The following is a 14,746-nucleotide window of genomic DNA, read 5'->3' on the forward strand; positions in this document are numbered from 1 at the left end:
GGTCCATTGCGACAAAGGAGGCCTCACGGACAGACGTGAAGCTGCGGAGTGCTCTTCACGCTTGTCATTTCTCACGGCCGGGGAGCGTCACCATCACCTGGGACTGATGGATGAGCAATTAGTCCCCAGGCTGAAATGGGTCATTGGCCTCGTGCATCGCTAAAACGGCAACGTCGCGCTTGGTGTGCATACGCGCATATCCCTGGCTCATACCCGCGTATGCAAAGCGGGTATGAGCCACACGTGATTTTATTATCGTTAATCGGGACGTAACTGACGAGCATGTGATGTTATTGATGTCATGACCTATCAGTCATGTTAGTCATACATTCGCACTCTTCCATGCCAACTTTGGTATATACCAATTGAACGTTACGCATGTTTTCGACACGTTTTCGATAGGGTTTTAGTATGACACCACCACCATCGCCGACACTTGTGAGACAATACAAGCTTCGCTTGAAAAAACACACAGGACAGCTAGAGCACTGACTGTCGCTTGTGGTTCCTTTTCTGTACAATGTATCGCTGTGTTAAAAATATGCTGTTTAACTAGAAGAATGTTTTACATAACTACAACGCTCTCTTATGTAATTTAGAATGCGTTAAGTGTAGAGAATGATGAGTGTGCTCCTCTCTACGTGTAAGAATACATAAATCTTTTACTATGACACTGACTCTGGGAGATTATTCTATATTGATATACTATGTACTTATGCTTTTACGTTGCTTCTAGAACAATATGTTCGTAACAGCCACTAGATCCCGGCTCCTCGAATTCGTTTCTGTCAAGCGATATATACAATAAGGAAACCTGCATTTTATTGGCGTCTTGACATGGCAGGACAGCCATTTGTGGATTCGTAAAGCAACAAGTCACTATGTGGGAATTGCGATAAAAATCCGAGGGCATGTTAATTACTGGTAGATGTGTAGAAGCTGTTCTGACCGACTGAAAATTGTTTCTTCATTCATTGTGCTCATTCTCTTAGGTGAAGTCACATCGCATATACAAACAAACAAACAATAATGCAACATGTTGAAAAGGTGCCGGAAGTTTTCCCTGTGACAGAAAGTAGCACAAAATGAGTTCGCTATATGTACGCGTATGTGTACAGACACCCTCGTATAGGTTGTTGGCAGCAAGTTGTGAGCGTGTTTTGCATTCTTTCTTTCTTCTTCTTTCTGGGGTTTTACGTGCCAAAACCAGTTCTGATTACGAGGCACACCGTAGTGGAGGGCTTCGGATTAATTTTGACCACCTGGGGTTCTGTAACGTGCGCTACAGTACATAAGCGCTTTTGCATTTCACCTCCATCGAAATGCGGCCACCGCGGCCGGGATTCGATCCCGTGACCTCGTGCACAGCAGCGCAATGCCTTAGCTAACTGAGGCACGGCGGCAGGTCGTGTTTTGCGTTCTTGAGGGTGGCCGTGCCATCAGTTATGAACTTTAACTTGCCGTAAATCAGGAAGTTCCCTTCAGCGATGTTCTTTGACATTCACTGAAACCAAGCTCGGACATGTACAGTCGTGAGACACGCCGTATTAGTAAGAGCTGAGCTCTCCATCGACGCTTTCGATCCTGCAACAGTGCTTATGATGTCTGCTTTTATTGCGTTGTGATTGCAAAGCCACACTACACAAGTCAAAAGCAAATATAGATTGTGACCTCGCCCCCCCCCTCTTTTTTAAAGCCTACATCAGTTCATTTCATGTGATGACTTACACAGATTGTATGTGCCTCCACACAAATGCTGTTCTTAGAGTGTGAGGTAAATCTTTGCGGTGGCCATTAGCATCACGTTTACCTTTCGATGAATATGCGTAGTACTATTTTCTACAGCTGCGGCATGCACCAAGAAGAAGCAATCACCAAATATGACGCTGCCACTGAACGAAAAACAACGTTTCCTGCTACTTCAGGACCTTGGAAACCTCTGCGACTACATTTTCATGCTGTCAAGCTTTATTTCATTTGCATAATACTAAGTCATAAACGAAAAAAGAAAGTTTACCTCTCCATTCTGACCAAAAAAAACTCTTCGTTTACATATCTTATGGTTGATGTGTTCATCTGAGCATTTTATTGCGATAGCAATGACATGGACACTTCAAGCGCATTTTTGCCGTCGCCGTCGTCATCACCGTGAGGTTCCGTATAAAGTCCAATGGCGATAAAACCGTCACCTCACGCCGTGCGCTGTGTGTGCGAGTGAAAGCGTGCGAGTGAAAGCGTGCGAGGGTGAGCCGGCAACAGCAGCTTAATCTCGCACACGTGAGAGAGGAGGGCGGCCGGAAGCACACGCGGTCTTTTTTCGCGCACGAGGCACGGGGAGGAGGCGACGGCGACAGTGGGGGGGATGCGTTCTATTTTTGCTGCTGCTGCTGACAGAGCTGCCGCGCGGGCGCCTATCTTGAAAGCGATCTGCGATGTGGCCGAAGTGTGCGCCTGCGGGCGCCTCATCTTCAAAGGGATCTGCGATGGGTAGAAAGTGCATGCGCCAAGTGCTGGCAGCTTTCATATGCGCTGTGCTCTCGACATTTACTTAGCGTTGAAGCGAGAGCCAGTGCGAAGGTCAATTTGCTCGCTGCTGCCAGCGCGCTTTCTCACTACAGTGATTCATTTTTTATTTTTTCATCTTTTTTAATTTAGTAAGCGAATATTTAGAACTTTATACGGCCGATAGAACTACTGTCCTTACTTCGCCTACTAATTCGCTATCGCAATCGTTGCTTCGTCTTTCGGGCGAAACTGCGACTTTTCTTGCCTAAACAAAAGCTTGTGTATTTTTGTAACAAAAGTAAATACACCTGCAGTAACTGGTTCAAAATAATTAGACATTGATGAGAATGCTAGAATTTATAGGTATTCACTTTGATTAACCAAGAGCAGGCTAATGAATGGTTTCGAAGACCCACTGCAGAAAGCATTATATGGTGTTCATTTAATCTTCTAGGATGACAAGCTTTCAAATAAACCAGCCTACGGAGGATCCCCCTTCTTGGACCGTGCAGAAATGGAACCAAGTGACTACGTTCCTGGAAGAGAACCGGCAGCACGTGTTCTATTTGTTCGTCTTCTACGTGGTCACAATAGTATTATTCGTCGAGAGATTTATCTGTAAGAATGCTTTCTTTCTTTCTTTTTTATTCTGCTTACTTAGAAACAAAGCAGTGTGTATGAGTGAGAAAGAAGGGAGACACATAGCAAGTGACTAGGATTCAAATGGTTTATTTTGCGTGAGACGCAATAATAATAATAATAAATAAAATAGCGTGAGTGGTAACAATTTCCATAATCCTGCACCACTGGCACCGATTATCATAGAGCGGAAGTGGTGAAGTTCAAGAGCAATAGCATGCGCAGCAATGGACACGATGCCCAGTGACAGTCAGTTATGGCAACCGGTGAGCAGAAAAACGAGAGAGAGAGCGAAACTTCATATATGTAATTTCATAGTGTTTCAGCCAACACTTTCAAAATTGTTTGAAGGTTGCCTGTGGCAGATAGCACAATTCTAGTTCATGACCTGGTCTACTCAATAATTCCCTAATTAATAAAAAATCGCGAATCAAGTGTTTAACTAGTTACCTTATGGCACATACTGCAATTTACAAATTCTAGCTGTGGAGTTTGCAAGTCGGATTCACTTAAAACGAATGCTCACAATGCCCAGTTTCGAGATATTCATTCTCGAACTTTGGGGAGAAATGCATTGGCGTTCCAGTTAATTTTGTGCTTCAAAATGCATAAAACGACGTCTTGTTAACAAAGTTGTAGAGCAACATGGGAAACTCTCAATACAGCTTTCTGTTGCTAAATACATGCTACATAAAAGGGTTTTTGCGAGTGTGAAAGATGCCCGCGAATACACACAAAGTGCTTCGAGCGGCCAGTCGCGCGGCAGTTTTGCGTGTATTCGCGGGCTTCTTTCACGCTCGGAAAAACAATTTTATGTAGCACATATTGAGCAACAGTAAGCTGTATCGGCAGTTTCTCATTTTACTCTACAACTTTGTCATTGACACTTTTCATGTAATTATAATAATTGAGAAATTGAATAAATAATTTAGACTATCTAACGAGGCCTAATGCAACAAATAATATGAGTATATCCAAGCGACGGCACATAACATTACTTTGGTTCGGTGCAGCTATGTAGCATGTGCATATTTTTAAAGTTTGGCCCAAGTTAAGTGAAACAACCTGTATGGTATTGGTGACCGCTCTCGCCGCATTAAGCACGTCTCGTGCGGCACTCTGCTTTCTCCCTCATCCTTTCGTCATACTTTCCTCCTCCGCTTTCCTCCTCGCGCTCGCTTCGCCATCGCCGTCTTTCATCCCCGTTGCGGTTCGCATTCGCTTTTTCATTCTTTGGTCTAAGCCGAGGGATGCCGACGCTGAACACTGCAACAGGCGCATGAGAGCTGCGCTCTAAAAAACAAACTTTGTAAAAGCATTCGCATTTAGTAGTGATTGTCGTGTCTGTCTCGCGTTTCTGTGGTCCCGTCTATTGGTCTTCACCATAGTAAAAAAAGAAACAGGTAGCCAATAAGGAACCTCGCAATTTCTTGAAGCAGTTGATAACCGTGGTTATTCTGTCTCAGCGTTTGTAAGAAGGCGTTGGGCAAGACATTGTAGAAGGTCTTCTTGATATGTACCACCACGAAGTTTTACTGCGTTACGTGTATTGTAGACTTCTTCACGTTTCGTGAGCGCTTCGCTTGAAGTGAGATGCTTTCTGCGTGAATTTTATTCTCATTAGTTTGTCCGTGCGGGACATTATGGACACTAAATTACCTCTACACATAGCACAGCGCCGCGCCCATCACATGTCACTGCTTGCGCATAGGTAGCACAAGCCACCTGCTGCCTTTGAGAGGTGTGATTTTGAGGATAAGATGGCACAGGTTACCCTAGGTTTCCCTGCGACCCCGACTTCCCTCTAAATGTACTTGGCCCACTATGAACGCTTGCAGCATAGTAATAGTTATGCTAGAATCTAGTTCATAGGCTGCACACTTCTAATCTAAGCCCGTTTTCTGCTGTATGAAAGTTTTAATTCGTTCTAGAAGATTAACAAGAACACTTTGGAACGTTAAAATTGCCTATAGCATTCCTCCTGATGTGTATTTCATGTATTAAGCACATTTTGCCTCTCTAGACAGGCTAAAATGGTCCTTTTGAAGCTGAGAAAAAAAGCCACTTCAGGACCCCGGTGTGAGTAGCAGTATAATGCTCCGCTTTAATAAGGAGATACGAGGGTATTGATCTTTTAATGCGAAAACCATTGTTGGCCTACTTGAGCCGTTTTTAGCTTATCTATCTATCTAAACTTCTTACTCCAACCCAGTGACACAAGTTGTCTACCTGCTTGGGTCTCTAGGTATGTAATCCTGGTTGTGATGCGTTGTGGCTGTTCCATTGTCGCCATTCCAGCTTGGTGATATCTTACTCTCATCATGCCATGGACCTCACGCCACCCAAGTTGTCTAATCTTTTGGGCCACTAGGTATGTGTCCGCGGTCGTGATGCTGTCGTTGTGTCGTCGTCATTCCAGCTTTGTTATCCTACTCTCGTCATGCCGTCATCATCACGCAATCGTCGTCCCAGAGTCGTCGTTGTGACGCTGTCGTTTTATCGTTGTTATCACTTCGTCATCACATTGTCGTCATGCAGCCTTCCTCATTCCATCGACAGCAAATTTTGTCATTGTTCTTCCTGTCGTCATTCAATAGGAATTATGCGATGCCGTCATCGCCATTCCAGCTTAGACATTCGATTCCCGTCATACCGTCGTTGTGATACAGGTTTTGTGATGCAATCATTGTCAGTCCATTGTCATTGTACACTCGTCGTCATTAGATTTTCCTCATGCCGTTCATCATGCCATCACCGTCCCTGCGTAGTCGTGGTCATGCATTCATTGTTATTCGTCGTCAGGATGCCATCGCGGTCATTTCATTGTCATCATTGTAACTTTGACATCTGACTCCAATCGTGCCGTCGTCGCCATACAATGTCCTCGTGCCATCGTCGTCCCGCTGTCGTTTCACCATTGTCATCACTTCAGTATAAGTCATCCCATTGTCCTCGTACCGTCGTCGTTGATCAATCAACGTCATTCCTTGCTGATCATTCTATCACTAAATCGTGATTATTCTGCCGTTGTCATGCCATCGCTGTCATTGGTCGTTGTCACACAGACGCTTCCATGGATTTGCCATCTTCGTGTCATCTCGGTCGTGCCATCGTCGTCATTCCCACTTCTTTATGCGGTTGTCGTGATACCGCTTTTGTCACCCCATCGTCGTCATGCAGTGGTCTCCATCTGATTGTCCTCATATGGTCATCACGTTGTCTTCGTTATACCATCTTAATAATTCAAATAATGACGTCTAGTTATCGTAATGCCGTTATATGCCTTTGTCGTTCAATCGATATCATTCCTCCTTCGTCATTCCGGCATCACTGCGTCGGTGTCGTGCAGTTGTCATTATGTCTCCGTGCTCATAGGTCACCTTGGCAAGCGAGTGCCATAGCAAAGTGGGACGATATCAGAGCATGTGGCATAAAGCAGAAGTAACCAAAGTATCATAATTACCACTATACGTGTTAATAAACGGGATTTCAGGAATATGTCGCTACATTGCTCAATTGCTGTTCGCATTGCCATCGACAGCCATCGTGAAATCATTTCCGAGATTAAATGGCCGAGGATTACTTGTTTCTACACCACAATCGTCAAATTTCTTTAGCATAATCATATAATGGACAAGGGAAATAGTATGTGGGTCCAATGCAGAATCTAGGTGAAATGAGACCTTATTCAAGCGCTTTACACTAATGACGAGGAGTATATAATTGTGTTTTCTTTTCGTTCTTTGTTTCTTTTTTTCGGATGTATAAAAATGGGAAGGCAGGCTCCGTCAGAGCTGGCTATCCCAAAATCCCAAATTCATTACTCAAGCAACAATGTTTACCTTTATCCTTGCTGCACTACGTTGTTGATGAGCACAAAGGGCTTATATAAGCCCGTGCGCTGGTACTTGCATTTGGCGCACCTTTGTATCCGCAATTATATCCGCCAATGCAGCGACCAGTCCAGCAGCAGCAGCTACGCCAAAGCCGGGAGGGTAGGCAATGAAAACTTCATGTTAAGAAATCTCGCAGACTTCGCAGCCCCAACTTCCGAGTCGCCTCGCCTAAGGTGTCTTTCTGTAATATACTAGCGGAAGTGGTGCTAACGCAGTTCTCACCATCTTTCTTTGATGCGCCAACTGCCTCGCAGACCAATCTGTTAGATTCTGATATATGTAAACTGACGTAAGACACGCGAGTTGTCACAAAGCGGGTCACGCTCACATCTTCCAGCTAATAACGACCTTACTCGATGTGCCCCTGCGTACTTTTGAGGGTGGATTTTTACAACGAAAGAAAGGATTTCACCTGTCTGTTGACACTTTGTTGTGACCCGCTAAAACCATATTGTGAAGTAAGAGAGTAAGATTATAATGAAACGTTTTCTCTGTATGCCAACTGGACTCCGCCGAAGAGAGGCCACTCTGCTTTAATGCTTATGGTTAGGGGTGGCATTCACGAAATCTTATTCATATCTCAATGGAATGGCCGACAGCGCTCTTGGCAATACCTGTCTTTGCGAGAAGACGCTAGAACACATTCTATGCATCTGTCCTTGATATAATGTTCAGAGACAGTCCCTGGTGCTCGTTCTAGCGCACCTTGACAGTACACCAATGTCAGTTGAAACGATTCTCACATGTCGTCGACAGAAGGACATTGCAGCAGAAGGCAACGAAGGGACTACTTAGGTTTTTGAAAGAAACGGGCTTGGACAAGCGGCTGTGACAGTGATGGCACGTACCACGCAAAAGTGACTGATGATGTGTGTGCTGTGCTATGTACTCTCTCTCTCTCCTCCCCATCCCGCTCCCATGTGTAGGGTAGCGAACTGGTTAAGCTAAACTGGTTAACCTCCCTGCCTTTCCTACTCCACTCTTTCTCCTTCCTCCTTCTCTACAACAGTGCAATGCGATTGGGAAGGGGCTTTTTTTAACTTACAGTGCACCTGTGCAAGAGGAGTAGGTTTAGGTGCACCACACCGTGAGCGTGCGTAGTGATGGGGGTATTTCTTGTCTTAAATTTTTACACTGCTGAGGCGTTCGAGCGTGATGTTACAGATAGCTATATTCCCATTGAAGAAGTGTTTATCTAACACACTAAAAGGCCAACTTAGGCCAATGCTGCATTTGCTCTTTAGCGAGGTACGCTCGTCCGGAAAGGCACACCGGCTTTTGTTGTCCGGAACTTAGTAGCATGTCTCGAATTAAATTCTCGTTTAAGATTTCTCATAAATATACAATATCAATGACGATCCAAGTTATCGACGCACACTATTTGACATTCTTTCTGTAAAAAATAACTTGTCTTTTTCACACTCAGCCAGCTACTCCTACATGTCGGAACACATGGACCTGCGGCACGTGATGGGAGTCGGTATCGCCATCACACGAGGATCAGCGGCTTCACTCTCCTTTTGCTACTCACTCCTGCTGCTCACAATGTGTCGCAATCTGATCACCAAGATACGCGAGCTGCCTCTGCAGCAGTACATGCCGCTCGACTCGCATGTCCAGTTTCACAAGATCGTCGCCCTGACAGCACTTTTCTTCAGCCGTAAGTATAACACTTTCAAAGCATATTCAATCATGCTGCAGTTTAAATGAATGGGGGGAAACAATTAAGAAGGAAGGATACAAGGGTGCCCCTAATACATGAGGAATTTAATCTTAATTCTAGGAAGCGCTTTTAACTTTTGATTAGATTAAGAATACGCCAGAAACAGGTCTGAATTGATTCTGTCCACATAATGTTGTTTAACATACAGGAAATCTCCATACTGGACTGTTCTCACAATCCGGCCCCACCACTACTTCATCGGAAGCATATAGTGTACGTATATGGATTTATGAGGCTTAACAAATATGTGTACCAGCAGGACAAAGCACTTCAGAAAAATCCGGTCCCATTGACCATGCTGGAGCGTAGAAATAGCCAACACTGCGTCATACAAGCTTGAACTAAAGCAGAGGTAAGCCACAGACAGCATCTGTGCAATTTGCAAGGCGTGTTATCGGCCATTTTTACTTTGTTTACAGCAAAAGATTTATATGGCTACGATTCTGGGGATTTTTCCCCGTCCGTTGACAGAAAAACTATCATCATCAATGGCTCGTACCCCCGTAGCAAGCAAAAAATGCAATGGCTCATAGCCCCGTAAGGCAGAGGCTACAAGCACTCAGCAAAGTGAAGCGAATGGTGAATACGTTCTTTGGAATCATGTATACAACATACAAAACAACATACATTTCAATAAAGAACAAGCTCAATACCAGCATCCGAACCACATAATTGATGATGAGGTGCTCGTGATAGCAATGCGAAGTACGTAGCGCTCCCCGCATACGTTTCCCAGTAAAGATTACTGTTGCTCAAACTGCCGCAGCGATGCCAACTTGCGACGTGAGCTGTGACGTTCCTAGCCTTTCATATATAAAATAACCAGCCTAGCAACTAATTTCAATGTTCTTGCAGCACCGCTATGGACGGCGGCGTGCTGTGAAAATTACCATTACTCCCACTCCTATCATAACTCTAAAATAGCACTACTAGCATTAGTCTAAAGCCATAAAGCACTGCATACCCCCCTGAACAGTTGTAGTGGTGGTTTTCAACAGCTTTTCTGGACATACACTTTCGCAGGGATGGGATCTCGAGTTTTATTTGTTTAAATTGTTTACTTCAGGGCTTGTTTTATAAAGGAATGGCAGGTTTCAGGCACTGAAAAAGAAATTATTAAACTACAATAGCACCTTCTCGCCAGATTTTTGCAAGACAGAGAGAGGGAAAGCAAGGAGAAGAAAGGCAAGGAAGTCAACCAGACGAGCGTCTGGTTTCCTATCCTGCACCAGGTGTAAAGGAAAGGGGGAATGGAAAAAGTGAACACTGTGTCTGCATACTACAGTGCGTGCACACCCAGTCACTAAGGAAGTGCCCCGCCGATACATTGGGCTGCCGTCATTCTGCTGTCTGAAGGTAATCTTGGTACTTCCCCATAGCTGGCGATGCGCGTTGGTCACGTGGGATAAGCAAGGGGCCACTGGTCATTAACTGTACGTTGCTGTACGGGCAGTATATCGTCAGAGTAAACCGCGGTCTTTTTAATTTCAGCACGAATAGAATGCTGCGGGTGAGCTATGGTGCTTACTCAAGCGTTGCAAGCACTGAATTGAGAGCATCGAGCACTTCTCGTTGACGTAGAATGCAGCTTATTTAAGAGCGTTCAAAATGTGTTCATCAGAGACTGAAGCATCACAGCCACTTGCCGGTCTTCGGACAATTTGTCAGGAGCGCACGCTGTGCAGTCTACAGCGGTGCCCTACAATATTGGAAGTGGCTCCGGCTCCGACTGTAGCTTCGGCTGTGACTTCGGATGTAGCTCTGGCTTCTGCTGTGGCTTGAGTAGTGCGGACCAAGCTCTATCATTCTCCACCATGACCTTCTAACAGCTGCAACGGCTTCCCAGCGGGAGGAATAGTCTCCCGCCATCACCTTCAAGATCACCTTTTCCTTTTTCATCTTGGGGCAGTCCTTCGAGGGAGCGTCATGGGACCCAAGGCAACTGGTGCATTTGGGAACCGAGGCTGCCCAGAAGTCTACAGCCTGGGACACGGCGCAGCGTAAACAAACTCTCGTGTTCTCGCACACGGCGCTCAAGTGTCCCATCCTCATCCAATTGCAGCATTGGAGTGGCCTTGGGATAAATGGTCGTACGGTGTGTCTAATGTGGCCCACCTTGATGTGCAACGAGAGAGACTTGCCCTTGAAAATTATCTCCATACAACGGGATGTGCTGAGGCGAGACATGTTGGTTATGGCGATGCCATCAACGGCTGGCTTTACTAGAATCGGCAAGTCAGCCCTGGAGATGGAGAGGTCCATGTTGTACATGACACCAGTAGTGGAACCACTGTCCAGGTCGACATACGAATGGACATTCATGCCACCAGGTTCTGTAAGTTTACTCAAAGTGCTCAGCACAGTGTCATGTGCGACGTCAATAGCCAACACATCTTTTCGTAGGTTCATTCCGACCTCTGTTACTTACTTTGGCACCACCACTTCATGTTGCACCGAGATATACTGCCTGTTGTGTCGCTTCGGGTTGTCGCTAGCGAGTTCTGGTACAAATAGAATCATACTTACTGTGGTGTTCCGAGTTGGTCCTATCGAGTTGGCATGCTTGAAGACAGGGACGCCCTGGTGTTTCTTCGTTTCGCCTTGCAAGCTCAAAGTCGTCGTCGGAGAAGTCCTCACTGCTGAGCGAGTCGCAGTCGTTCTGCAAGCCGGTCCGCTTCCTAGACGCAGCCGCCGCTGAAGTCGCCATCCCCGGCAGCGACTTTACAATTGCTAGTAGGTACAGCGGAGACTTCCGCTTAACACGTGTTGTGATGGCAATCGTGGAGCTCCTAGGTGCCTAGGGACATAATCGCTTGGCACTTTTGAGGCACTGGTCTGCACGGCCGCGCGGTGGCTGCTACTTACTGAGCGTGGCTCTCTTATCGTCGGGACCGGGCGCAGCGACCTTGCCGACCGCAGGCACGAGGACAAGCGGGTGCGAGAGAGAAATGATGATATTCCTAAATAAACTCATCACTGTTTTGATGATCCAAATATAATCTCACTATCAGGGAGGGAGCAGTCTACCTGACTGGAGCAGTATTTTTTTATTAGGGGTGTTGCGGAGTGCAACACCCCAACGACTGCTGCGGCACCGGGGTACAAACGCGAGCAGTATCTGCTTGTTTACACCACCACAGTTCACCGAGATCAAAAGCCATCATGCCACACCACCACTACTGCAAGGATTTCCGCCACTAGAACAAACGCTACAATAATAAAGCGCGGCCGGCGTGGCCCAGACACCGCCTGACATTCATCATCATCATCAGCCTATATTTAGGTCCACTGCAGGACGAAGGCCTCTCCCTGCGATCTCCAATTACCCTTGTCTTGCGCTAGTGTATTCCAACTTGCGCTTGCAAATTTCACTTGCGCCTGACATTCAACGCGCCCAAACAATTTGCTCGGCAAGGTCGCTGCGCCCGGTCCTGGCGATAAGAGAGCCACACTCAGGAACTAACAGCCGCCGCGCGGCCGTGCAGACCAGTGCCTCAAAAGTCCCTAAGCGATTATGTTCCTAGGCACCCAGGTGCTCCACGATTGCCATGACAACACGTGTTAAGCGGAAGTCACGTGACCTGCAGTGCCATGCCTCCGCTGTACCTACTAGCAATTGTAAAGTCGCTCCCCAGCAGAGGCACGGGGTCGTCTGCTTGCATCCGCGCCACGAACTATGGCAGCTTTCGAAATATGTACACTGAAATGAATACATTGAATTCAATACATTCATTGAACAATAAATTATATTGAATTCATTGAAAATTGAATTTTTTTTAACATTGAACAGTTCAATATCAGGCCTATGCCTTGTAGCAGGACCACGGATGGCACACACGGCCGTGTAATGACATGGAGTACAGCCATGGTGGTCCTTCTAGCCACAATAGTACAGCCCCACCGCAATTCATGTCTCGTGTTGCGCACGATTGCTTTTTCATTGTTAAAAAAAAAGTATGCGCAGATGCTTACAAGCAAGTGCCAAAGCGCAGCTCTGAAGCATTTATGTAAAGAGCACAGGGGCAGACTTTCTCATTTTTTAAAGTCACAATTAGCTTGCATGCACGGTTCTAATCATGACTGAAACCGAAAAATAACAGTTCAGTTATTTTTACGTTTATCAAAATTTCTGAGGATCGGGTCATGTCGCGGTAACCAGAACAATACTCCACTCAAACCGAAATAAATCGGTGCCAGGGGAACTCTGAACCGGTAAACAGAACAATGATAACCCAATCTTCAAAAAGGCAAATCAAGATAAATCAATTGTCTAGTGTTGCGCAATAACCGCAACTGAAAACAAGTCGTTCTGCCGGGTTGAGTCCCTGGTTAAAATTACTCCGTTTTTCAATGATAAATTTACGCGCAGAGTGAAACATTAAGAAGCAGTCAATACATCCTTACATTTAGATGGCTTGTTCAGGTCTCTTGATGTCCACACAACATATCTCTCGTTGACGGCTGCCAAGGACCTCTCAAAAAGCTTAAGCTCATCGTCTGACTTCAGGTAGCCATGGAAGTAGGTCGTCTTCATGATGATGTAGCCCTTGGAGGTACTTTTCGATCACCTTCTGTCGGTCAGGAGGCTCGCTCATCGTTGCATTCCGCACTTTCACAAGCGAAACAAAACAACGCACGGCGCGAATATGATACACACGCCAACTTCTCACTCACATGGAATGAGCTGATTCAAACTGAGGCGCCACACACCGACCGCGCCGCCAAACAGAGAGGGAAAAAAAAAGAAAATGGTGATACGTCATCGAGGCAAGGCCACGTCATCGAGGCGAGGCCCTGCCCCTGCACAGATTTGTTGTGAAAACAGTCGCAGCCGACCTAGAATACTGGGGAGTGTCCAAAGCGCCGTGCGAATGCATGGGAGGAGCGTGGACCTTTTCTTGTGAACTCCCGCGCCGCGGCGCTGCTGTACTGGACCCATTAAAGCCCCTATATATAAAAAGTAGCGCCATTCTTAGATCTTGCTGCCGCCGCGCTCACCTCGGTCTTTCCTCCTCGCCACCTCCTGTCGCCCCAGCCTCCTCCACTCCCCCATTGGCCAATCTGTGTCACGTGGAAGCACGCGTTGCGCTTTTGTATATTTTTTTCTTTCCAGCGTGCTCCGACCGCCATTCTCGGGCCTGTGCGACGAAAGTGCTGTACGCACAAACGGATCAAACGTGTTAGGGCATTGCTGCAACCGACAAGGCGAGGGCAAAAGGCTTTTTTTTACCATCCGGCGAGCGAAACGCTTGCTGCACATTTGGTATTTGCGCCGTCTCGCATCGTCGCATTGCTACATCCAAAATGGCATTATTAAGGCCAGTTATTGACTGACGAAGCAAAATCACGCCTCAAAAACGTCTCCGCAGGGCACGATCGCAGTTGTCTGTGGATTTCCTCTGGTAGCACGTTATCTGTCATCTGCCATGGCAGGCCCGACGTAGGTGGCACCACTGTCGATATCGTGCCTCGATTGCACCGAGCGCGACAGTGGAACGGAGGAGGAGGGAAGTGGTTGGCGCTACTTTTTATATATAGGGGCTTTAGGACCCGTGGGCTTTCTCGGCTGCGGAAGTCGCGCCAAGGTGGCGGGCGTCTGCTACGAGCCTGATATTTTGGTTGCTATTAGCCAACATCGCGATAATTTGGGATATATTAAGTACCACGTCACCGCAAAGTGACTCACGGCACAGAGAACGCGTCTGCCAACTGTGAATATGGGTATTTTGTCTGTATCCTTCTAGCTTGCTTGGTACGCGCTTACGCGGCTGTTTGAGCATTGTATTCCATGCACTTACTTCATTTAGTTATGCGTGGAATGAGCAACGTGAACGTGCTGCAGAAGGAAATAAGCTGGAGATCTCGATGATAACCAGAAGAAGGTGGAAGATATGGCTAGCTCATGCTAACGCTTTTACACCCTATCGTTTCCTTTCTTTTGTTTCACGCATTTGATTTGTTTTACAAGACTGCCTCCCGCGCT

The 14,746-nt window shown here is 46.4% G+C and overlaps 1 protein-coding gene across 1 annotated transcript in view; it reads left to right on the forward strand.

Moving 5' to 3' along the window:
- The window catches only part of LOC119443215 (dual oxidase-like), an 89,271-nt gene that overhangs the window by 18,288 nt on the left and 56,237 nt on the right, over positions 1-14,746 (forward strand). The window contains 2 exon segments of the mRNA XM_037708374.2: positions 2,960-3,123; positions 8,467-8,700. Coding sequence (XP_037564302.1) covers positions 2,960-3,123; positions 8,467-8,700 — 398 coding nt within the window.

This window comes from Dermacentor silvarum, chromosome 2 (genome assembly GCF_013339745.2).
Source record: "Dermacentor silvarum isolate Dsil-2018 chromosome 2, BIME_Dsil_1.4, whole genome shotgun sequence".
Classification (NCBI taxonomy): domain Eukaryota; kingdom Metazoa; phylum Arthropoda; class Arachnida; order Ixodida; family Ixodidae; genus Dermacentor; species Dermacentor silvarum.